The following is a 23,442-nucleotide window of genomic DNA, read 5'->3' as shown; positions in this document are numbered from 1 at the left end:
AGTAGGTATTTATACACTCCCTGTTACTGTAGGATAGGCTCTTCATTGAGGGAGAGAGAAATCCTCCCCAAACTATATGTTATGCACAAAACCAGCACTGAGAGGAGACATCACTGAGGAGAAGCTGCTGATTGTGTTCAGGATATTCTTGCTTTCTGGGTTGTGAAAGAGAATGGTGTTTTCCTTGTTTTATAACTGTAAGCAGAGTCAGAATGAGCTCTACCCTGACATCTGGTGGTGAGTTGTGGAAAAGGACTTCAGGGGCTGATCTCATTTGCATGGGCACACACACCCTGCCTAGCATGAAGGGACTGCTTGCCCAAATGGTCACTTTGGCTGTTGTGGGATCCCCCAGTCTCTTTGTTATCAGGGCAGGAGTAATAAAGTGTTGTTATCCTGGTTATGGAATCAAGGGCAGTAGAACTGTACTTGGCATTTTATGACGGAGGAACTCACCCTCAACTATGTAGCACTCACTAAGCAGGGGACATGGGTTCTACAGCCCTGTGAACTAAGAGAGAAAAGTTTTTGAAGAGTTTCAAACACTTTGATTCCTTGTTTCTTGCAACTGTGTAGTAGCAGAGATAGTTTTGACTTCATTAGGAGTCTTGTTACATGTTGCAAAATTGAAATCACTGATTTCTAGGTCTAAGCATTAGACTAACTTTGGGCAAGTGGTTCTGAGTGTGCAAACACTGGGGGTTCTTTACTAACAGCTGAACTCACTAAAGAGTTGACGTTACTAAGATCTGAAATCACTGAGAGCTGTGTTAAGTGGGGGCGGGAGGTGCTGAAGATATATTGGTGAGTGGCTAGCAGGATGGCTAGCGGAGAGAAATGGCCAGCAGGGCGGCTGGTAGTGAAGACTGCAGCAAAACCCTGCAGAGAGGGATGGCCAGTGGCTGTCCACCGGAGCAGTGGACCATGTAACATGCCCTCATGCCTCTCCCCACTCCCACCCAGGCTGGGAGGTAAACTCTGCAGATGAACTTCTGCACTCTGAGGGCTGCACTGACCAAGAACAGAAAATGTGGGTGGGGTGACTGTTGGGTTGCTGGACTTAAGACCCTGATGGGAAAAGGCCACTACCCAACTTACTTGGGGTGGGTCTTTTGCTCATGGTTTGTGTTATGAATCTTCTTTGTGATGTTTCCCCAACATAATGTCTCATTGTTTCCCTCCTTTATTAAAAGGCTTTTGCTACACTCAGACTCCGTGCTTGCAAGAGGGGAAGTATTGCTTCCTAGAGGTGCCCGGGGGTAGTGGTGGTATGTAATTGTCCCAGGTCACTGGGTGGGGGCTTGAGCCGGTTTTGCATTGTGTTATTGAAACGGAATCCTTAGAAACTGAACCCGGCCCTTGTTGTTGCCAACTCTGATGGGCAGAAGGGTTACATAACTGCATCTCTTTCCTTTTCTCACTGCTTCACTCTTTGACAAATTACACCACTTGTTTCTGATAAGGCATGCGGAAGTGGGCTGGAGGAGGAGAGTCACTTTATAAACAGTACTGTTTGTTACAGCTTTTTAGTTTGCTGCTTTGAAGCAGACGTATTGATGAAATGCTGGCAACCATCTGTTGCCAACATTTGTAAATAAATAGAAGCTGATTTAAATACGCCCTTTTCTGTTGCTCTGTTTCAGGCAGAGGGCTCTTTTTGAGTATGTTGCTAGTTTTTGTTTTATCTACTTCTGACTACCTGGATATTTCTATGGTGATTGCACATATAGGTCTTTGACACACCTTATTTCAGTTGCTCTCAAGAGTGTATAATCTATTTATTCAGTGACAAAAACTTGTCTTTTTTTTTCATTTTTGTGGGGTGAATTATAAGATATCTCTACCTATAGCTCATTTCAGAAGTGTGTCAAAGTGGGACTAAACTCCACCAATTACACATAACAATTATTATGTTTATTTTGTATTATTGTAGCACCTAAGAGTCCCAGTCATGTGTCAGGATCTCATTGTGCTACGCAAGGTATAAAAATAAGGGTTGTCATTTTAAAAGGTTGGTATCCTAAGGATTTTTTTTTCTTACTTGATAGGTTACCAAACTTTTTTTGTGAACTGGACCACATTTTAAAACAGAGATTACACATTTTAATAGATCTCCCTTGCATTCACGCTCTCATGGACACTTTCCTTCCCAACTGTGACAGTGTAACCTCACTTGCATCTGCAATGATTTCTTACAGGGAAAAATAACATTAGGAAAGCAGTATTAGATATCAGACACTAGATATCAGATTGTAGTATTAGATATCAGACGGTAGTGCTTCAAACACCTATCCCAGAAAGTGTTACTTGTGATCCCTGATACCATCTTGCACCATAATATCCTAGGGAAATAAAACTCTTGGATCTGGTTTGCCATCTGTTAGCCCTATGTCCACAACAAACACTGCCTTTAAACTCATGTCTAGGGAAAAAGAGTAAATGAAGAAATAAATGAGTGTCTGATTGCCAGGTTTTCCTGCTAAAATGCTGTTAACTTGTGAAACTTTATTAGTAAACCTTTGATTACCCTTAGAATACAACAAGGACTAGACACATTTCAGATAAATACTTTTTTGTTATTTTTCTGCTAGACAAAATATTGAGAACAGTTATTGCATCTTATTTAGCATTATACACTAAACATTTTTCGGTAACTATAACATTTTTCTGATGAACTTTAATATATAAAAATAAAAAATGCAAACTCTCTTTTTCCACCAGGTATCCTGATCTATGAGAGACAAATACAAAGCATGGCTACATTGCTTTACAGTGACTGCTGAGGATTTTTTCTTCCAGATGACTGCAGTGCTTATGGAAGCTGCCAAGATAGATTAAAATCATTCATGAATCTGTAATAAGAGTCTTAGGTTCAACTCAGCAAGTAGTCTGCAGAGAAAGAGGTCATTGCCAAAGGACTGATCCTCTTAGCCTACTCTGCAGTTTTGACGTACTGGCTCCCATATTCAACCAAATCATTGAGTCGGTTTCTGACTTTCTTCCACTAATGATGCATTGGTCAAGGCCTAGTAGCACAGGGCAGAATCATGCAGTCAGATGGGAAATGCAGTCTTCTTAATGGGACTTGGAGCATAAGCTTTCGTGGGTGAATACCCACTTCATCAGATGCATGTAATGGAAACTTCTATAGGCAGGTATAAATATGCAGGCAGTCTGGAGATAACGATGTTAGTTCAATCAGGGAGGGTGAGGCCCTCTTCTAGCAGTTGAGGTGTGAACACCAAGAGAGGAGAAACTGCTTTTGTAGTTGACTAGCCATTCACAGTCTTTGTTTAATCCTGAGCTGATGGTGTCAAATTTGCTAATCAAAGAGAAACTGCTGAGGTTCAGTTCCTCTTTGAAGTCTGGTCCTGAAGTTTTTTTTGCTGTAAGATGGTTACCTTTACCTCAACAGCTAGAAGAGGGCCTCACCCTCCCTGACTGAACTAACCTTCTTATCTCCAGACTGATTCTTGCCTGCATATTTATACCTGACTCTGGAAATTTCTATTACATGCATCTGACGAAGTGGGTATTCACCCACAAAAGCTTATGCTCCAATACGTCTGTTAGTGTTTAAGGTGCCACAGAACTCTTCTTTGTTTTTTCAGATCCAGACTAACACGGCTACCCCTCTGATACTTAATTGGACTTGCTTCCTACCAAGTTTGATAGGCTAGTGTGTGGATGGCAACAAAAGGAGAGCTTTGACTGTGGTAAGGCAAGCAGTGAAATGGAAAGAATTCCTAAGTTCTCTTCCATTCTTTAAAGCTCTCTAATGGCAAGGAAGCCTAGGTGCATGTTTCCTCACCCGATGGTCAATTTTCCCTGGTAAAGAAGATACCATGGCTAGTGTGCAGTTGCTTTGTGCCAGGGCAATGGGAGGTTATTAGAAAACTGAGCTCTATTATGCAGTAATATTGACTGCGACAGGTCTAGAAGGGGCTATGCAGATACTCATTTTGACAGCTTGATGAAAGAAGTTCTAGTGGATTAAATTCAGTCCCAGGCAGAAGCCAGCACAAAGTCTGTGCACCATCTAAATTCCATTTAAGACTTCAAAATAAGGAGCACTTGGTTCATACGCCTTGTGCTGCCCCACTGCATAAGGGTAAATTTTACTCTTTGTGAATAGTCCAATCAGAAAGAAAAACTGAAAATTGAAGTCATTGTGTGGTGTGTCTCCTTTGTGTATTAGTGGAGAGAAAAGTGGCAAATCATTTTATGCATTTTCTAAAAAAGATTAAATAAGGGAATGTTGGACTAAGTCACACAAAAGGATTTGAAATGGAAGCCTAGTGCAATCTTGGATCATCATTTTGGAAGACTGAAAGATGCTGGAGACTGGTTATAGGATATGGAGCATTTCAGATCTGAGCTGCCAATTCAAATTCAGCCCAGGGCAGTAATGACAAAAAGTTGTTACCCCCTGATGGATTTTAGTGGCATGTATGAAATGAGTCAGTGTTCCTAGTCCAGGTCATATCCCGAAACCGCCTTCCACCATTGTTGTGCTTATTGCCAATCTCAGAATAGGCTTGAAAATAGAACTGACCTCTTGTTCCTAGCAGTGGTTCTTCCAGATGTGACATAAGCCACACTGACATGTCAGCATTGAAAAGCTGGCATCATGCTTCATGTACTCTGTGGCGAGGGAACTTTACTGTTTGGGACTGTAAGCCGGTCGTGTCGGGGCCCGTCCCTCTCAGGCGCGGCGGGGAGCCAGGGCGCCTCCTTACACACTGCAGTCCGGATAGGCTTAGCCCCTCGGCAGGTGTTGAGCGGGGTACAGAGTCTGTAAACAAGGTAGAGCCCCGACCCTCTAGCCGGGATCGGGACTCTCAAAGTAAATAAGCCCCAGCCCTTGGACAGGGCGGGGCAGTAACAGTTCAAGCTCAAGCCTCTAGCAGGGGCTGAGCAAACACAGTGTCAGCCCGGGCCCTTGGCAGGGCGGGGCAGTAGCAGTTCAAGCTCAGACCTCTAGCCGGGGCTGAGCAAACACAGTGTCAGCCCGGGCCCTTGGCAGGGCGGGGCGGTAGCAGTTGAAGCTCAGACCTCTAGCCGGGGCTGAGAAACATAATATCAGCCCAGGCCCTTGGCAGGGCGGGCATCAAACACAAGTCTAGTTAGCTCTGGCCCCTGGATCAGGACAGAGCAGCAGCAAAGTCAAAAGGGGGCCCAGCCCTTGGTTCGGGCGGGGCACCAAACACAAGTCTAGTTAGCTCTGGCCCTCTGGATCAGGGAAGAGCAGTGGCAAAGTCAAAGAGGCCCAGCCCTTGGTCTGGGCGCCAAACACAAGTCTAGTTAGCTCTGGCCCTCTGGATCAGGGCAGAGCAGTGGCAAAGTCAAAAGGGGGCCCAGCCCTTGGTTCGGGCGTGGCACCAAACACAAGTCTAGTTAGCTCTGGCCCTCTGGATCAGGGCAGAGCAGTGGCAATAGGCAGGAAGAGGGGGAGTCTGCCACCCGGTTATGGGTGGCAGGGGGAACGCAGGCCCTCCCACTCCACTGCGTTCCAGCCCGGGGCCCTAGCAGCGGTCAAGACCCGCTGCGGTCAGTGGTGATCCTGGCCGCAACACACTGACATGGGTTCGGGCTCTTCAGGAGACAAACCAGGGTCGGCTATCCCCAGGCCACTTCCAACCTCCCCCTCTCTGGGTACCTGGTCCTTGCCAGCATCGTCTGGGGGGTCCCAGACCATGGGCTCCTCCGGGTACCGGTCGTGGGGAAGCTCAGGCCACTCCTCGGGGTATCGGGCACACAGCAGGTCAGGCCGACGTTCCTCCGGGTACCGGATCTGAGGCAAGTCCGGCCAGCACTCCTCTGGGTAGTGGGTGCGAGGCAGGTCCGGGCAGCGCTCCTCCAGGTAATGGGCGCGGGGCAGGTCAGGCCAGCGCTCCTCTGGGTAGTGGGCGCAGGGCAGGTCAGGCCAGCGCTCCTCTGGGTAGTGGGCGCGGGGCAGGTCCAGCCCGGCGGGAGCCCGGGCACCAGCGTCTGTCCTCTCCGGCAGCCTGCACCCAACTGAGCGCTGGGGCCGGGCTTTTATACTTCCTGTCCCGCCCCTTGACTTCCGGGGGGCAGGGACAGGCAGTGCTGGCTCCGCCCACTGAGGCACCTGCTCTGGCTCGTCCCTCTCAGGCGCGGCGGGGAGCCAGGGCGCCTCCTTACAGGGACTGTCAAACTGGCACCTTTCACTGTCACTAGGTTTATACACACAAATACAAGATGGCAAAAGCTTCAGGGCAGGGACTGTGCCTGCCTACATGTCTGGACAGCAGTGAATTCAAAGGTTCTTCATCCTTATTAGGGACTCTGGGCTTGGGCACTACTGCAATACTAATAATGAATTAATAATAAAAACAATACCTATATCATACAATGGGGCTAATCCTGCTGACTAGACCAGAATAGGGAAATTTGCTAACTGTCTCGGGTGTGTATTTCTGATCAAATGGCAACTGCATTGTGCAGCAGGCTCAGACTAGTACATTTTGAGAGTAAGTGGGAGCCCCTGGAAACAATGACTGGCAGCTACTGTAACACACATGTATAGGGGAGATAGGGTGACCAGACATACCAATATTAGGGAATTTGTCTTATATAAGCAACTATATCCCCTCCTAAAAAGTATCCCTATTTTTCACACTTGCCACCCTAATGGGAGAGCTACACCAAACTCTAATAAAATTATATATATATACACCCCAAAAATAGTATATGTGAAAACTGACACGTCAGCTTAAACTGAAAGCAGTTTCAATCTCTTCTCTGTTTCTGAAACTCCAGCATCAGGAGTGAAACTGTATCTTTGGTCCCCACTGTATTGTTGCTTCTGCCCTACCCATATAGATGATGACTTTGCAACACGTATCCCATAGCACTCTCATCACTGGATCGCCAATTAAATCTCTCTGGAGTAAACCTGTGGGGCAAAGTGCTGCCTAATTGATAGCTTGAGATGGGCTGAGGAGAGCCCAAAGGGCTAATTAGCCCAGAAAGTGGAAAAGGCACAAGGAGGAAGTGTTCAGGTGAGAGGAGAGAGACTAGGAGGCTTTTAACAGTCACAACCAGGAAAGATCGCTCAGGGGGAAAGATATCTTCTGTCTCCCTGCTCCTTAGCAGTGTGAGCTAAGGATCATAGGCTTGTAAATATGGAGCTGTACACATCTGTAAACCTGGTAGGAAGAATGCAGTAAATAAATTGCACAATATGTTTGACCAGAAGACGGTCTCCAACCTGTCTGTGTCTAGAAAAGAGACTGGAACAGGACGATGCCCTGTCACACCCACTTGTAGGGATTTGCTGTTAGTAGAAGACAGATCATATTTAGGGGAAATACAGATGTCCAGAACCTTCCAACAACCTGCTGTGTTACATTCACACTTAAGGGCAAGGGAGATGAAGACTCAAGGTGAGTATTGCAAACCAGTGAATCAACAGATATCAGCCTACTAGTTTGCACTGAAGTGTATTTCACCCTTGTCAAGGAAGATGGCTACATATAAAAAGAGATGCATGGCAATGAAGATAACACTGTAATTTATGGCCTCAGTGTATACTTATTTCCGGCTCAGCTGAAAAGAATAGCATTCCATATGAAGCATATTGGTACATTAATAGCTTGGCCAACAGTCAGATAGTAGCTAAGTGAAGATAATTGAATATAATATTATAACATCCTTTTTGCAATCTTAAGAGGCAAAATCTAACAGTAATTACTCAGAGAGCTAGCAACTCCGTTCTTACTGCCTTCATAATGACTGCACGGTTATTCAGGCAATGGGAATGTTGTCTGATAGTGTACCAAGAAGATAAACTTACAGTAAAATGAGTTTCACACACACATCCAGTATTTAGCATAGTCCAGAACAGCAAAAAGACAATATGCACCCGTCAAATATACTGCCCACTTTTTGGGGAAGGTGAGCCTAGATAAAAGAAGTGATGTGGCACAAATCAAACAAAACTAGATTATACTTTGAACACATTAAAATTGTATCATCAATAAAATCCTCTATTAAGGGGATCAGAGGAAACTCTCTGGGGAAAGGGCTCTCCAGACAAAATGTCTGCAAGGGAAAATGTTTTGGAGGATTCCTCTCAAGGGGATGGGGAAGCCTTGCTAAATAAAATGCCTTTTGGTAGAATGATTTTGGGGAGTACTTCTTTTGAGAAACCCCTCCTCTAGCATAGTATCTCCTGAGCTTACAAAGTACAGCTTTTAGAAAGTTAAACAGAGCCCAGACAGCCCACAGGTTAACTAACCATTCCTATGGCTAGTTAATCTAGCCATTTACATTTGATCCAACAGGATCCCTTATCAAACTCTCTTAGAGCCTGATCCAATGGTACCTTATTGTCCCTTTGCACCAGCTTGAGGCAGAATGGCTCCTGATGCTCCCCCTGAGGCAATGCACTCAGGCTCTCCTTATCCTGGGTTCTGCTTAAATAGCACAATTTACCTCTTTGTTAGACTGTCACCTAAACCATAGACTAGCTGTGAATTTATTAACCTGGATTTTATAACAAACATTCCTTTGAGATACTTTTGATCTCCTTTAAGGTATCTTTGGGCAGATTATACCCAAAGGCAGGGAAAACAAACTTCTGAACTACGGTAAGAAGCAGAACAGGGAACAAAAAGAACTTGACATAAAATAGTTGGGCAAAGGGGTGGGCCAGAAAGAAGTGCATGCCCTTGTCTTGTTGTCAAGATGCTGGCGGTGGTCTGTAAGGAGCTCATGGGAAGCCTGATGACAGAAGTAGGGAACCCAAAGTCACAAAGGCAGTGCTATTAAAATACCACAGATTTTTCATTAAGAGGCTTTATTTTCCATGGCAGGATTTTCCTCAGCATCGTGGATGAACTGGGTGTTTTAGGATTTAACTATGGTGCAAGACAGAATAACATTCCTAATATTAAAATAAAAACACACAAATGCAGAGGAAGCATATTGAGAAATTGCCACACTATTATAAGTAAAAAAGTTAATAATTCTGAATATAGTTTTCTTAGCAGTGTTTGTGAGAAAGATCTTGATCCAGTATTGTAAACTATCGAAGGATATTCTCAGATGTGAAACTTGTCACGAAGTATAGTTATTGTAGTTACTGAGATTACACTAAGTGTCTGTAATGTCACCCTAGGTGTGTTCTAATGTGGAATCGCATCTAGGATGGTCTCTATAACAATATCATTTGGGCAGTTCTCTAACAGCAATAGCTGTCCAATGGGTAATTGTTCTGCTTAAATTGCACGTCATTACTGTCCTACCGCAAACAATGGAGAACTCTTTTTAAATGGAACAGATAAAAATGTTTAAGAATTGACAGTATGAAGAAAAGGGCTGTTTTGATTATTTTCCCCTGATATTTTCTAACCATGGAACCACCCTTCTTATTTTGCACATATTGTGACTATTCAACACAAAGCTAGATGTATCTTTTTGGAAACATTATCCACCTTCCATTAGTGATAATGGGAGTTGCACACATCATTCAATGTATTTTTTGGAACAAGAAGTCCCTTATGCAGCTAAAAAAGGGCCCTTGCTTGGGAAAACTATGATGCAGCACTTCTCCAAGCTGCATTTCAAGAAGGCTGCAGCCATAGTACCCTGTGCTTTAGTTTCTTCGATCTCAGAAGCTAATTACAGCATGAAATATGTCCAGTACTTCAATGAGAGACTTCAGCAAAACAGAGCTGTTACAAGAACCAATGCTGATGATGCAGTAGGTGAACCAATACCCCAGGATTTTATTGGAGACTAAGTTAAGACGGTTACTCACCTTTGTAACTGTTGTTCTTCGAGATGTGTTGCTCATATCCATTCCAATTAGGTGTGCACGTGCCGCGTGCACGTTCATCAAAAGATTTTCTACCCTAGCAACACCCGGTGGGTCGGCTGGGCACCCTCTGGCGTGACGCCGCTATGGCACCAAATATATACCCCTGCCGACCCGTCCGCTCCTCAGTTCCTTCTTGCCGGCTACTCCGACAGTGGGGAAGGAGGGCGGGTTTTGGAATGGATATGAGCAACACATCTCGAAGAAAAACAGTTACAAATGTGAGTAACCGTCTTTTCTTCTTCGAGTGCTTGCTCATATCCATTCCAATTAGGTGAATCCCAAGCCTTACCTAGGCGGTGGGGTCGGAGTGAGAAACTGCAGAATGCAAAAGTGCTAAGCCGAAGGCTGCATCGTCTCTGGATTGTTGCACCAGGGCATAATGGGAAGTAAATGTGTGTACTGAAGACCACATAGCTGCTCGACATATCTCCTGAATAGGTACTCAAGCTAAGAAGGCGGCCCTGGTAGAATGTGCGGTAATATGTCCAGGAGAGGTATGCGCTAGCTCGTAGCAAGTGCGGATGCACGCAGTTACCCAGGACGAAATCCTCTGAGAAGAGACAGGCTGACCCTTCATCCGGTCCGCCACTGCAACAAAGAGTTGGGGCGTTTTGCGGAAGGGCCTCGTACGGTCAATATAGAAGGCGAGCGCCCTACGGACGTCGAGCGAATGTAACTGCTGCTCCCTATGAGATGTATGCGGTTTGGGAAAGAAGACCAGTAGGAATATATCCTGGTTGAGATGAAAGGCCGAAACTATTTTAGGGAGGAACGCCGGATGTGGGCTTAGCTGCACCTTGTCCTTGTGGAACACCGTGTATGGTGGGTCCACCATCAGAGCCCGAAGCTCAGAGACTCTCCTAGCCGATGTAATGGCTACAAGGAAGGCTGTTTTCCATGATAAATATAGGAGTGAGCAGGTTGCCAATGGCTCGAATGGGGGGAATGTAAGTCTCGTCAGAACTAAATTGAGGTCCCAGGAAGGGGCGGGGCGTCGTACTAGGGGGTATAGATGCTCCAGGCCTTTGAGGAACCTCGAGACCATAGGGTGGGAGAAGACAGAGTAAGTACCTTCTCCAGGGTGGAAAGTAGAAATAGCCGCCAAGTGCACTCGCAGAGATGAGATAGCGAGGCCTTGTTGTTTTAGATACCAGATGTAGTCCAAAATAGTAGGGATAGGAACCTCCGCAGGTGCAACATTCTGCGTGTGACACCAGCAAGAAAACTGTTTCCACTTGGCTAAGTAAGTAGACCGCGCAGAAGGTTTTCTGCTACCCAGGAGTATCTCTTGCACCGGGGCAGAGCAGCGTAATTCCGATTGGGTTAACCATGTAGGAGCCACGCTGTTAGATGGAGGGATTGCAGGTCTGGGTGGAGAAGCCTGCCGTGGTCCTGCGTTATCAGATCCTGATGAAGGGGTAGTGGGATTGGGTTGGCTATCGAGTGGTCCAGCAACGTGGTGTACCAGTGTTGTTGGGGCCACGCAGGGACGATCAGGATCAGTCGAGCCCTGTCCCTGCGAAGCTTTACGAGAACCCTGTGCACCATCGGGAAAGGTGGAAAGGCATAAAGCAGGTGGTTTGCCCAAGAGATTAGGAAGGTGTCCGATATTGAGCCCGGGGCGAGACCCTGGAAGGAGCAAAACCTCTGACACTTCCTGTTGTTGCGGGAAGCAAATAGGTCTATGTGGGGAAAGCCCCACTTCTGGAAGATGGAATGTACAATGTCCGGGCGGAGTGACCACTCGTGGGAGAGAAAGGATCTGCTGAGATGGTCTGCCAGAGTGTTCCGGACCCCGGAGGAAGGACACTACAAGGTCTATAGAGTGGGCTATACAAAATTCCCACAGTTGGTTCGCCTCCTGACACAGGGGGGAGGATCAAGTCCCTCCCTGTTTGTTTATGTAGTGCATTGCTGTTGTGTTGTCCGTGAGTACTAGAACACAATGGCCCTGCAGATGATGTTGGAACGTTTGGCATGCGAGGCGAACTGCTCTCAGCTCCCAGACGTTTATGTGCAACGCTAGCTCTTGAGATGACCAGAGGCTTTGCATGCGACGATGGCCTAGGTGTGCCCCCCAGCCGAGAGATGACGCGTCCGTCGTTAGGGATACTGAGGGCTGTCTCGGTCGGAACGGCATCCCTGCACACACCAGGGAAGGTGTTAGCCACCAGTTGAGGGAGCCTAAGACGCTCTGAGGAACGGTGACGATCATGTCTATGGCGTCCCTGCCCGGGCGGTAAACTGAGGCGAGCTAGGTTTGAAGGGGACGTAGGCGTAGTTTGGCGTGCTTGGTTACAAAAGTGCACAGGGCCATGTGACCGAGAAGGCTGAGGCAGGTGCGAGCCGAGGTCGTCGGAAAAGTTTGGAGGCTTTCTATGACAGAAACTAGTGCCCGAAACCGGGGTAGTGGAAGGCAGGCTGTTGCGAGTGTGGAGTCTAGAATGGCCCCGATGAATTCTATTCTTTGAGTGGGCACTAGAGTAGACTTCTCTAGACTGATCATCAGGCCCAACCGCTCGAATAGGTCCGGGATGATAGCAACATGCCTGGTGACTTGAACCTCGGAGGTCCCGCGAATAAGCCAGTCATCTAGGTAAGGAAAGACGTGTATACGCCGATGACGGAGGAAGGTGGCCACTACAGCCATGCACTTTGTAAACACACGCGGGGCAGCAGAGAGGCCAAATAGGAGGACTGCAAATTGAAAAATGTTGGTTGTGCACCATAAACCGTAGGTACCATCTGTGCGGAGGGTAAATGGCGATGTGAAAGTATGCGTCCTTCATGTCGAGAGCAGCGTACCAGTCTCCGGGATCCAAGGATGGGATGATGGTCCCCAGGGACACCATGCGGAACTTCAACTTCTTCAGAAAGACGTTGAGACCACGTAGGTCCAGGATGGGTCGGAGACCCCCTTTCGCCTTGGGGATTAGGAAATATCGGGAGTAAAATCCCTTGCCCCTGAACTCCTCTGGCACCTCCTCTATAGCTCCGATGGAAAGGAGCGTACGAACCTCTTGCAAGAGGAATTCATGGAGAGGGGTCCCTGAAGAGGGACGGGGAGGGAGGGTGCAAAATAAATTGGAGGTGGAGGTGCGTAGGACCCAATGATCTGAGGTTAATTGGGCCCACGCAGGGAGGAAGGAGGAAAGGCGGCTGGAAAACTGAAGAGGATCCTGGGGAAGGACTGGTGCTCTGCTCTCAGGCGCACCTTCAAAAGTTCGGTTTTGGTCCCACTGATGGTTTGGCAGGACTGTTATTCTGGCCCCCTTGGAAACCCGATTGCCGTCTGCGGTTCCCGCGACCACGCCTCCTGCTAAAGTCTTGTCGTGGCCTGGGCGGGGGGTAAGGGTGTTGGGGCTGGGTACGGAAGAACCTCTGTTGGGTTTGCAGAGTATGCATCCCGAGGGAACGCATGATGACGCGATTGTCTTTGAGACTCTGGAGTCTAGGGTCCGTTTTCTGAGAGAAAAGGCCCTGTCCATCAAACGGAAAGTCCTGAATAGTGTGTTGCAGTTCAGGAGGTAGGCCTGATACCTGCAACCATGATATTCTCCGCATTGTAATCCCCGAGGCCATGATTCTGGCCGCCGAATCAGCAGCGTTGAGTGAGGCCTGCAGAGATGTCTGTGCCACATTCTTCCCTTCCTCCAGAAGGGCCTGGAATTCTGGGCGGGAGTCCTGTGGGACCAGTTCAGCGAACTTACCCACCGATTGCCAGGTATTATAATTATACCTGCTGAGCAGGGCCTATTGGTTAGCAACCCGCAGTTGGAGGCCTCTGGGGGAGTAAACTTTACGCCCCAATAGATCCATCCGTCTAGCCTCCCGCGATTTCGGGGCAGGGGCTTGCTGGCCATGGCACTCTCTCTCATTCACAGATTGAACGACCAGAGAGCATGGAGGAGGATGGGTATATAAGTATTCATACCCTTTAGAGGGTACCATGTATTTCCTTTCCACGCCTCTGGCCGTGGGAGGGATAGACGCCGGGGATTGCCAAATGGTGTCCGCTTTGGCCTGGATGGAACGGATGAATGGCAGAGCCACGCAAGTTGGGGCATCCGCCAATAGTATGTCTATGACCAGATCTTCCACCTCCGGGACCTCCTCCACCTGAAGGTTGATATTTAAGGCGACTCGCCAGAGAAGGTCCTGGTGGGCTCGAAGGTCGATCGGGGGCGGGCCTGATGTAGAAGTACCGGCTACTGCCTCGTCTGGCGAAGAGGAGGACGACAGACCTGGCACGGTTGGCTCATTTAGTGACTCCTGTTCCGGAGGAGCATCAGGGTCCGGGAACACCTGAGGATCCGGCGCTAAAGCCAAGTCGTCCGTACCCACTGGAGGAGGGTGGCTAACAGTGGCCTCTGGTGCCCGATGTTCCGACGGGGCGGAACGAGATGGAACCGTGGGTTTGCCTTGGGCCTGGTGATATGTCCAAGGTGTCCAGAAGGACCACTGAGGCGCTTGTTCCATGCCCTGAGGCTCCTGGAGGACACGGCTCTGCATTTCTGAATCTCCATATGCGGCGCTATCAGTGTGCAAAGACTCAGATGGGTGCCGTGACGGCCATGGTGGAGCAGAGTGCACGTGAGGAGGAGCCCTGTGCGTAGGGTACCGTACGTCATGCCTCACAGGAGAGTGGTACCGGGAGTCGTACCGTTGCCGAGAGGTTGACGGGGACCTGCGACTGGCGCGGTGCCGGGAGGTCGACCGGGATCGTGAAGCTCTACGGTGGGAGTGGCTGCGGCGTGAACGGTGCCGGGAGCTGGACCACTGTCTGGCGTATCGGTCCGGAGAGCGGGATCTTGAACGGTACCGCGAGTATGACCAGTGCCGAGAAGGAGATCGGTACCGGGACTGCGAGCGGCGTCGAGATTGGGACCTGTGGCGAGATCGGGAGCGCTGGCGAGACCTCGATCTCGAGTGGTGCCTGCCTGCGGCGTTGATGGAAGGTGGCCTTGTCATAAACAGATAGCTAAGGGTTAATGTCTCTTTCACCTGAAGCACCTGACCAGAGGACCAATCAGGAAACCGGATTTTTTTTTTTTTTTTTTTTTTTTTTTGCCAGTAAAACAGAGGTTTATTCGATGACAGGAACAGGGTCTAAAACAGAGCTTGTAGATACAGCGAACCGGACCCCTCGGCTGGGTCCATTCTGGGGGGCAGTGAGCCAGACCCCCAGGTCTGCCCTCCACCCTTGACCCCAGCCAGCTCCAGACTAACAACCCCTCCCAGCCCCTCCTCTCTCCTCAGCCCCTTTCCCGGGCCAGGAGGTCACCTGATCCCTTTGTCTCCAACACCTTCAGCTGGCACCTTTGCAGAGGAGGGGCCCAGGCCATCAGTTGCTAGGAGACAGAGTGTCAGGCATTTAGGTGCACTGGCCCTTTGCTCTGCCAGATACTTAAGAACTGCCATGGGGACACTGAGGCACCAACACAGTATTCAGAGAAAACATTAAGAACTTTCCCAGTTCGTCACATCTCTCCCCCCTTCGAGACTGAACTGAGCGAGGTCACTCCAGCCAGTGACCTGGGGAAGTTCGAACCCACTAACGTTCCCATGGATGCCCCAGCATCTCTCCCATTCCTTGGTGTGAGTTACACCAGGACAGTCCAGTCTCACGCCCTCCCTTAGGTCGGGTGTGCTTGATGGCACTTGCAGGCCGCATGTGGGAAGTTTTATGCAGCTTGAACCCTTTTGCTACCCCAATACCTCTGGGGTCCAAACTGGGACGGGGTCTTCTCCCAGCACTTAAGAGCCCCCATAAAACCAGATCATCCTGTCTCCCTTGGGGATCAGCCCCACAGGTGAGGCCCATGGGCTGTAAAACGGCTGCTGACTAAGGCAGGCTTCCCTGCTGACGCAATAACCCGCACCGGCATTCCCGGGGGTTGGGGCAGGGTGGGCTCCGTTAGGGCAATGAGTTCCCTTGCCGTCGAAAAGGTCTCTGGCGTGGTGGGAACAATAAGCTTGATCTCGGTGTGTGCCAGGGAGCTGTCATGTACCGGACTCGACGGCTCTTGCATGGCCGGAATCAACGGTGCCGAGATTGCCGGTGCCGTGGCAGTTGTTGGTGCTGGGCGACTTGGTTTTGGCTGCTGCTCAGACTGCGGTGTAGATATTGGAGCCGCAGGAGCTTTGACCTTTTTGGCATGCGGGGAGAGGGAGCGGTGCCAGTGACGGTTGGTGCCGGGGCATCTTGGCGGTGCCGGCGCTCTCCCGTGCCGATGAGGCACTTCTCCCCGGCGTGGACTGTGCGGCACTCAGCGCCAAAGATGGAGGAGTGAGGGCCGCCTCAATTAGGAGCTGCTTAAGACGAAAGTCCCGCTCCTTTTTTGTCCGCGGCTTGAAGGACTTGCAAATCCGACACTTATCTGTAAAATGGGATTCCCCCAGGCACTTTAGACAGGAGTTGTGGGGGTCTGCCATTGGCATCGGCCGCCGGCAGGCCGAACACGGTTTGAAGCCCGGTGAACCAGGCATGGGCCTGGGCACTGGGAGAGGGGAAGGGGCTAATCTCCAACCCTCTGAACTATATACACTAACTAGGTTTACAAAAGGTTATTAAAAGTGTTAACTACAACTATAAAACTATATACACAATAGTACTAGAACGAGTGAATAGCTAGGGAAGTGGAGATCAGCTAAGCCTTGCTCCACTGTTCCAACGACCGACACGGGCAGTAAGAAGGAACTGAGGAGCGGACGGGTCGGCAGGGGTATATATTCGGTGCCATAGGGGCGCCACGCCAGGGGGCGCCCAGCCGACCCACTGGGTGTTGCTAGGGTAGAAAATCTTCCGATGAACGTGCACGCGGCGGGCACACCTAATTGGAATGGATATGAGCAAGCACTCGAAGAAGAAGCTGACTTTCTGATGAGCTATTAAATTGAGTTCCTGACCTCTGATGATCATTACAGATCTCATGTAGCATTCTGAAAAAGTAGACCCATGAATCCTGTTTTTGTTCCAGTTTGGATGATTACAGCCTGCGTGGCTAAATTCTCCCTGCAGTTTCACTTGGATGCAGTATACTTGCTGTCCTAGACTGTTGTGCAGTGTGGTACTGGGGAAAAAAAAGTTGTGTTTCAGCTCAGAAGGGACTGCAGTTCAGTGGTGGTGAAGTGATGCCAACTGGAGCATTTAGCCTGAGCCAGGAGCAGTGCAGACCTGCACCATTACAGGAATAGTGTGAGGAAGGACTTACTCATGGAGGCACAATCCTTCCCCAAGTGGCCCAGTGTGCAGGGGAGTACACAGGCTGTACCATCCTTTAGGCTGGTGCAATCTGCTTCCCCGCACTCCCACCAAGTCCAGACAGGTGTTGCAACAGTACTTCTCATGATAGAGAAGAGACAGCATTCAGGTGTGGTAAACACAAAGAGGATTCTTTATTAATTCAGCATGACACACAGAGTCCTTATAGTTCCCAAGCTGGCAGACCAACACAGCCCATGCTGTATAGAGTCACCACACAGAATATGCCTAAATCCTATATAACTATAATAGGAATATAACGACTACAGGCCTTATATTTTAAACAGTGTTTGCTTTAAAGTGCATATAAGTCCCCAGATATTTATCACAATATTAGAGCTGGTCAAATAAATTTCTCTCAGAACACTTTTCCATCAGAAAACATACCAAAACATTCTGAGCGAATGTGTCGCTTCTGTCAAAACTTATGATGGAAACCAGGCTAGCCACCCTGGTTTCCTGCCAGCCTAGGCTCTCTGACTCCCCAGGCAGCCTGTTCCCTGAGGAGCTAGGTATCACTGAGAGGAAACTGCTCAGGGAACCACTTATCCAACTCCTTGGCAGCTGCCTCCTGGGCTACCTGATTCCTGGGGAGCCAAGTAGCATGTGAAGGCAGCTGTGTGGGGAGTTGGGCAGGTAGGAGCAAGATGGAAAAAATCTGGTTTGCTTCTCCTGAAACAAAGTTTTGCATGGCAGAAAAAATTACAGAATTTTGATTGTTTCATCCCTAACAAAGACAAAAAGTCTTCTCAATTTTTTTTTTAAATTTCCCGGGAGGGAAATTCCATTTTTTTTGGTCAAATCTAATCAAGATAGACTTTAATAAAAACAGCTGATCTTCCCTATTACATCAATTCAAAAGCCAGTGAAACCTGGTACCACAATAATATAATTACAAAATAGTAAATTGATCTCTAGTTCTACTTTACATTTCACTGCCAGTTAATGCCTGGAAATTTTGCACATAAATCTGCCTAATTCATTTTATATTGGATCTGAAGATACTTTTTCAGTCATTGAGAATTATATAGTACTAAAATATTAGGAAGTCATTGCCAACTTTTTACTTTAAAGCAATCCATTACCACAAAGTTAGCAAATAGCTTCTAATGATCAAAATGCCTAAAAATCCTCAAAGTACTCTCATTATATTAATGGTGTGTTCAGACTGCAATTTCATTTTTTGTAACGTGGCAATTAAAAACATTAGGACACTATTGCCCAGGGCCGCCCAGAGGATTCCTGGGGCCTGGGGCAGGGCCGGGTCTTTGGTGGCAATTCAACAGCAGGTCCCTCTCGGAGGGAAAGACCCACCAATGAAGAATGAAGTGGCGGCAGTAGAGCAGTCTAAGTGCCGCCGATCGCGGCTTTTTTTTTTTTCCCGGTGCTTGTGGCGCTTGTACTCACCGGGTGGCGCTCCGAGTCTTCCGCAGCACTTCAGTGGCGGGTCTTTCACTTGCTCCGAGTCTTCCGCTGTACTGAAGGACCCACTGCCGAAGACCCAGAGTGAGTGAAGAGCCCACCGCGGAAGTGCTGCCGAAAACCCAGAGCAGCCCGCAGGGCCCGTGCGGGGCCCAGGGCCTGGGGCAAATTGCTCCACTTGCCCCCCACTCTGGGCAGCCCTGCTATTGCCATTAAAACAATCTCCATTGCTTTGACTTTAGTTATATTTATATTGGTAATTGACTAGTTCTCTTTTAAAAATATATTTCCCCTTGCTAAACATTCTGTGATAGTGAGACGCCATCTTGTGGCTAGATTTGAGAAATAAGTGACTTAATTTTGTCAGTTTCTGAGCTGCTTTAACTTGTTATGGTAACGCAATCTAAACATACAGAGGATTCTTTTTCCTTTTTTTTTTTGATTGGATTGCTTACAGTTTAAAAAAGAAACAATAAATTATGTAATAAGGAACTATCTGGCACAACACCCCTGGGAAGCCCTTTCCAATGCTCTTTAGATCTTGTAAGGAGAACAAGTACTTCAAAGATCAGCCTCACTCCTTTTTGAAAGCCTCCTTTTTAATACTTGTCCCAACATTATATTAAGATGGGTCTAACTTACTCAAAATTCAGCGACCAGCAAGGTTGCTTGTACGGGTTATTAATAACCTTGTAGTAAAATTTTTATTAGTTCCCAATCCAGAATCATTGTCAATGCAAAATACTTCTGATCATTTACAAATTATGACAAAACCTTAGTACATGTTGTGACACTGCACCCCATATTCTTCATAGTGATATTATTATGATATGGCTACGGCATAATTATGATGCATTTTATGCAAGATAAATCATCTGAGGTGTCATTGGAAAGGTAATGATATGCTGAATATGATTATCCTAGTTGTATGCATGTATCATTTTTGTATCTGAAGTTATGAATATTGACTATGTATTAGGGATGTAAAATATTAACCCATTAACTGGTAAGCGTTAGTCTTAATGGTTAACCTGCCTTAACCATTAACCCCCCAGGCGGGCCAGCTAGCCAACCCTTGCAGCCCTGCACCAGCCAGCTGGCCGACTGACCCCAGCAGCTCTGTGCTGTCCAGCCTGCCAACCTCAGCAGCCCTGCACCAGCCGGCCAGAGCGGCCCCAGCCTCAGCCACCCTGGCCAGCCGTAGTGGCCCCAGCCTGAGCTGCACCAGCTGGAGTGGTCCCAGCCCCTCTTCCTTTAATCAGTTAACATTTAAATGATATAATTTTAATCATTTAAATGGATAACTTATTAAATAATATTTACATCCCTACTATGTGTCTGTATTTCAAATGTAGTTACATCTGGGTAACATCCACTAGACAAGATACTTTCAATCTAGATAGTGGGTGGGGAAGGGCCTATTCGGGGCAATTGGCCTTTAGGAAAAAACAATAGGCCTTAGGAGAAGCTTATCTCCCACCTAGGGAGCAGTTCTGAGAAGCTACAGACAGCCTCCAAGTAATGACTGCTATGACTTTATAAGGATGTGTGACCATACCACATGTCTCTGGACTCCATCTTGGGATGTCAGTATTTTTCCACAGACTGGTCTGGGAACCAAGCTTTGGGAACAAAGAGTTCCCATCATATGCAAAAACTATATCAGGCAGGGAGTGACATCATCTGGAGTTTTTCATTCCCCAGAAGACTCCTGGAATCACCTGAGGAACAAAGACTGAATTGGGAGAAGTGCTGGACCCAGGCTAAAGAGATTTCTAACCTGTGAATGAAACACATGGGGATTCCAAGCTGTAAAGCAAATGCAACTTGCCCCTTAAGAATCTGCATCCTGTTTGTATTTTTGTTTATTTCCTAGGTAATCTGCTTCGATCTGTTTGCTATCACTTATAATCACTTAAAATCTATCTTTTGTAGTTAGTAAACTTGTTTTTGCATTATCTAAACCAGTGAGTTGGAGTGAAGTGTACGGGAATCTTAGCTCAAAGGGCAAAGACTACTGCATATTCCTCTCCACATTGACGGGGAGGGAGCCAACTTTATGAGCTTATGCTGTACGGCTCCCTGTGCAGCACAAGATAGCTTAATTTTGGATTTATACTCCAAGAGGGGTTGCATGCCTGGGGAGCTGAGAGTTGCCTTGCTGTAGCCTTTCTATTGTTGGTTCATTGCAGGGGCTGGACAGAGAGCCTGCATGTAACTGAAGCTGGATGTGTCCCTACCTGTATGAATTCTGGTGAAAGTGCAGGCTGGAAGGCTTTGCACAAAGTGACTAGATGTCCTGATTTTATAGGGATAGTCCCAATTTTTGGGTCTTTTTCTTATATAGATTTGTATTACCCCCCACCCTGATTTTTCACATTTGTGGTCTGATCATCCTAGCTTTGCAGCTTGTCACAGCAGTACCCTGCGAGAGGGAGCCCAGGCTGGTGGGACAAGGGGCTCAATGGTACCCCACTTCCAGGTGGCACCTTGAGGGGGAACATGTCACACATCTTGGTAAATGACTACTGCAGAACTGACACAAATTAATTGCAGTTATTGCAAAATATGGGGACAGTGGTAAGAAGATAACAGAATGATTTAATCACATAAGTGCAGGAGAACTCTTATCACCACAGTAAATCTGTTCTTTGGTTATATAGGCAGTGTTTTTGTCTGCAGTTGTTTGTATATGAAGCAGCACTTTAACAAGCTGTAAATATGTGGATGGCAGAATCGAGTTCTTTCAATAAACGGTGAACTAAAATGGAGTCATAAAAGAAAGATGAGACTCCCATTTTTAAAAATTAATGGCTTTTATTTTTTATATTTAAATCACCCACATAGTTTAAATGTGCCATCTTTATTCATTCCTTAGGCATCTGTTGTAAAAATGGTAATCGTGTAAACTCACCTAGTAATACTGTAGATGTAACATGTAATTGCATAGGACTCAAAATATAACACTTGCTTCCTATGGGATCTTACCTACCAACTCCTTGAGTTTGCTAAAGTCTGCCTTGAAATCCATTGTCTTTATTTTGCTGTTTTCCCTCTTACTGTTCCTTAGAATCATGAACTCTATCATTTCATGATCACTTTCACCCAAGCTGCCTTCCACTTGGAAATTCTCAACCAGTTCCTCCTTATTTGTCAAAATCAAATCTAGAAGAGCCTTTACATCCTAGTAGCTTTCTCCACCTTCTGAAATAAAAAATTGCCTCCAATACATTTCAACAACTTGTTGGATAATCTGTGCCCTGTTGTGTTATTTTTTCAACAGAAGTCTGAGTAGCTGAAGTCTCTCATCACCACCAAGTCCTGTGCTTTGGATGATTTTGTTAGTTGTTTTAAAAAAGCCTCATCCACCTCTTCTTCCTGATTAGGTGATTTGTAGTAGACCCTTGCCATCTCACATGTATATATCCACCCTTCTTTCTTCCCCTATCCGGAATGCACGTGGAGCCCAGGCTGGGCAGGGGAGCCTGTGCCTCCAGTGGCCACCTACTGGCCAAGTAGGGCAAGGCAGGGAAGCTGAGTGGCTGCTTTGTCACTGAAGATCCATCTCAGACTTTCAAATGCTGTCCTGCTCTACAGGTTATCACCAGGGGAGCTGGGCTGCAGGCATACTGTGGGTCTGACTAGATTGCCTTTTTGGAGTTCAGGAAGGAATTTTTCGAACAGGGGGAAGATTGGCAAGATGCCATGTGTCTTCCCCCACCCCCTTCTTCTCTCAGCACCAGTAGGTTGCTTGATGGAATGATAAGGACAGAGATAGCAACAACAAAAAAGTAGTATAATAACAAACAACTGTTGTTGCAGTCAGTGTGGGAAAAATGCTTTGGAGACCACCTGTTGGGATAAATTCATGCACAGGAGGCAGCTGACATGGAACTCAGCAGCTGGAAAGGTTGAGAAGGTCATAACCTTGCTGAGACTGAGACATCCTTCATCTGTACCCCTGTTTGCCCTGGTGGGAAGAGTCAGCAGCTGAACTGAAGCTTGCCTTTCCTTCAAAAAGGATGGGCTAAGGCAGCTGACTCTCCTTTCGTGTAGGTGTCTGGCTTAAGGCTAGTTGACACCTCTCTAAACCCAATTAATGCCTGGTAGTTTGAGGGAGCAGTTGTCCCACAACATTAGTCTGTTTAAAAGTTCACAAAGTTGTAGCCTGATGTGAGGGGACTTACAAAACCCCATTGTAAGTGGGGGTGTTGCCGGGGCTTGACCCTCCCAGATGAGGATGGGAGCCACACTAGCCTCGATCTGTCATCTGAAGGTCTAGGTCCTTGGAACTGTAGCCCGCCATCCGGTGGCTCAGTCTTTGGGGATAGAACCTGGTGGCGGCACAGTCAAAGGGGGCCCAGCCCTTGGTTCGGGCAGGGCACCAACACAGTTATCTCAGCTCCAGCCCTCTTGGTGCAGGGACGGGCTGGCAAGGGTGCGGGTCACTCGGGCCCTTTGGGACAGGACCGAGCAGTGGCACAGTCAAAGGGGGCCCAGCCCTTGGTTCGGGCAGGGCACCAACACACAGTTATCGCAGTTTAGCTGGCCTCTTCAGGCCGGGGGATGGGGATTCTGCCAACCATGGACAGGTGGCAGGGGGAACGCAGGCCCACCCACTCCACTGCATTCCAGCCCGGGGCCCTAGAAGCGGTGATCACCGCTGCAGGTGGTCAGTGGGGATCCTGACCGCAATACACTGGCATGGGTATCGGAAAATCTGCAGCCTGACTCAGGTTGGCTACCCCCAGGCTACTTCCAGTATCCCCCTCCAGGACTACCTGGTTCATGGGACCCGCTTCGGGGACGTCCCACCACGGAGGCTTCTCACGGCCAGGGCTGGGCGGCAAGTCCAGCAGCTCCTCCGGGAAGTCTGGCCAGGCCTGTTCTGGGGTGTCCTCAGGGCTGC

The 23,442-nt window shown here is 47.9% G+C and overlaps 1 protein-coding gene across 5 annotated transcripts in view; it reads right to left on the bottom strand.

Moving 5' to 3' along the window:
* Positions 1–23,425, bottom strand: part of AP1S2 (adaptor related protein complex 1 subunit sigma 2) — an 86,759-nt gene extending 63,334 nt beyond the window's left edge. For 3 of the 5 annotated variants that reach the window (XR_007775859.1, XM_050964695.1, XM_050964708.1), the window contains exon 1: positions 23,315–23,419. Coding sequence is in view for 4 of the 5 variants with exons in the window: in XM_050964695.1 (XP_050820652.1) it covers positions 23,315–23,323 (9 nt within the window). In the remaining variant the exon portion in view is untranslated. Of the gene's footprint in view, positions 1–23,314 lie in introns of all 5 variants that reach the window. The other 2 variants (XM_050964678.1, XM_050964687.1) reach the window with 2 other exon arrangements.
* Positions 23,426–23,442: the final 17 nt, after the last annotated feature.

Source organism: Gopherus flavomarginatus, chromosome 1, assembly GCF_025201925.1.
Source record: "Gopherus flavomarginatus isolate rGopFla2 chromosome 1, rGopFla2.mat.asm, whole genome shotgun sequence".
Lineage (NCBI taxonomy): Eukaryota > Metazoa > Chordata > Testudines > Testudinidae > Gopherus > Gopherus flavomarginatus.
Note: the sequence above shows the minus strand (reverse complement) of the source record. Positions and strands in the feature narration are given on the sequence as shown.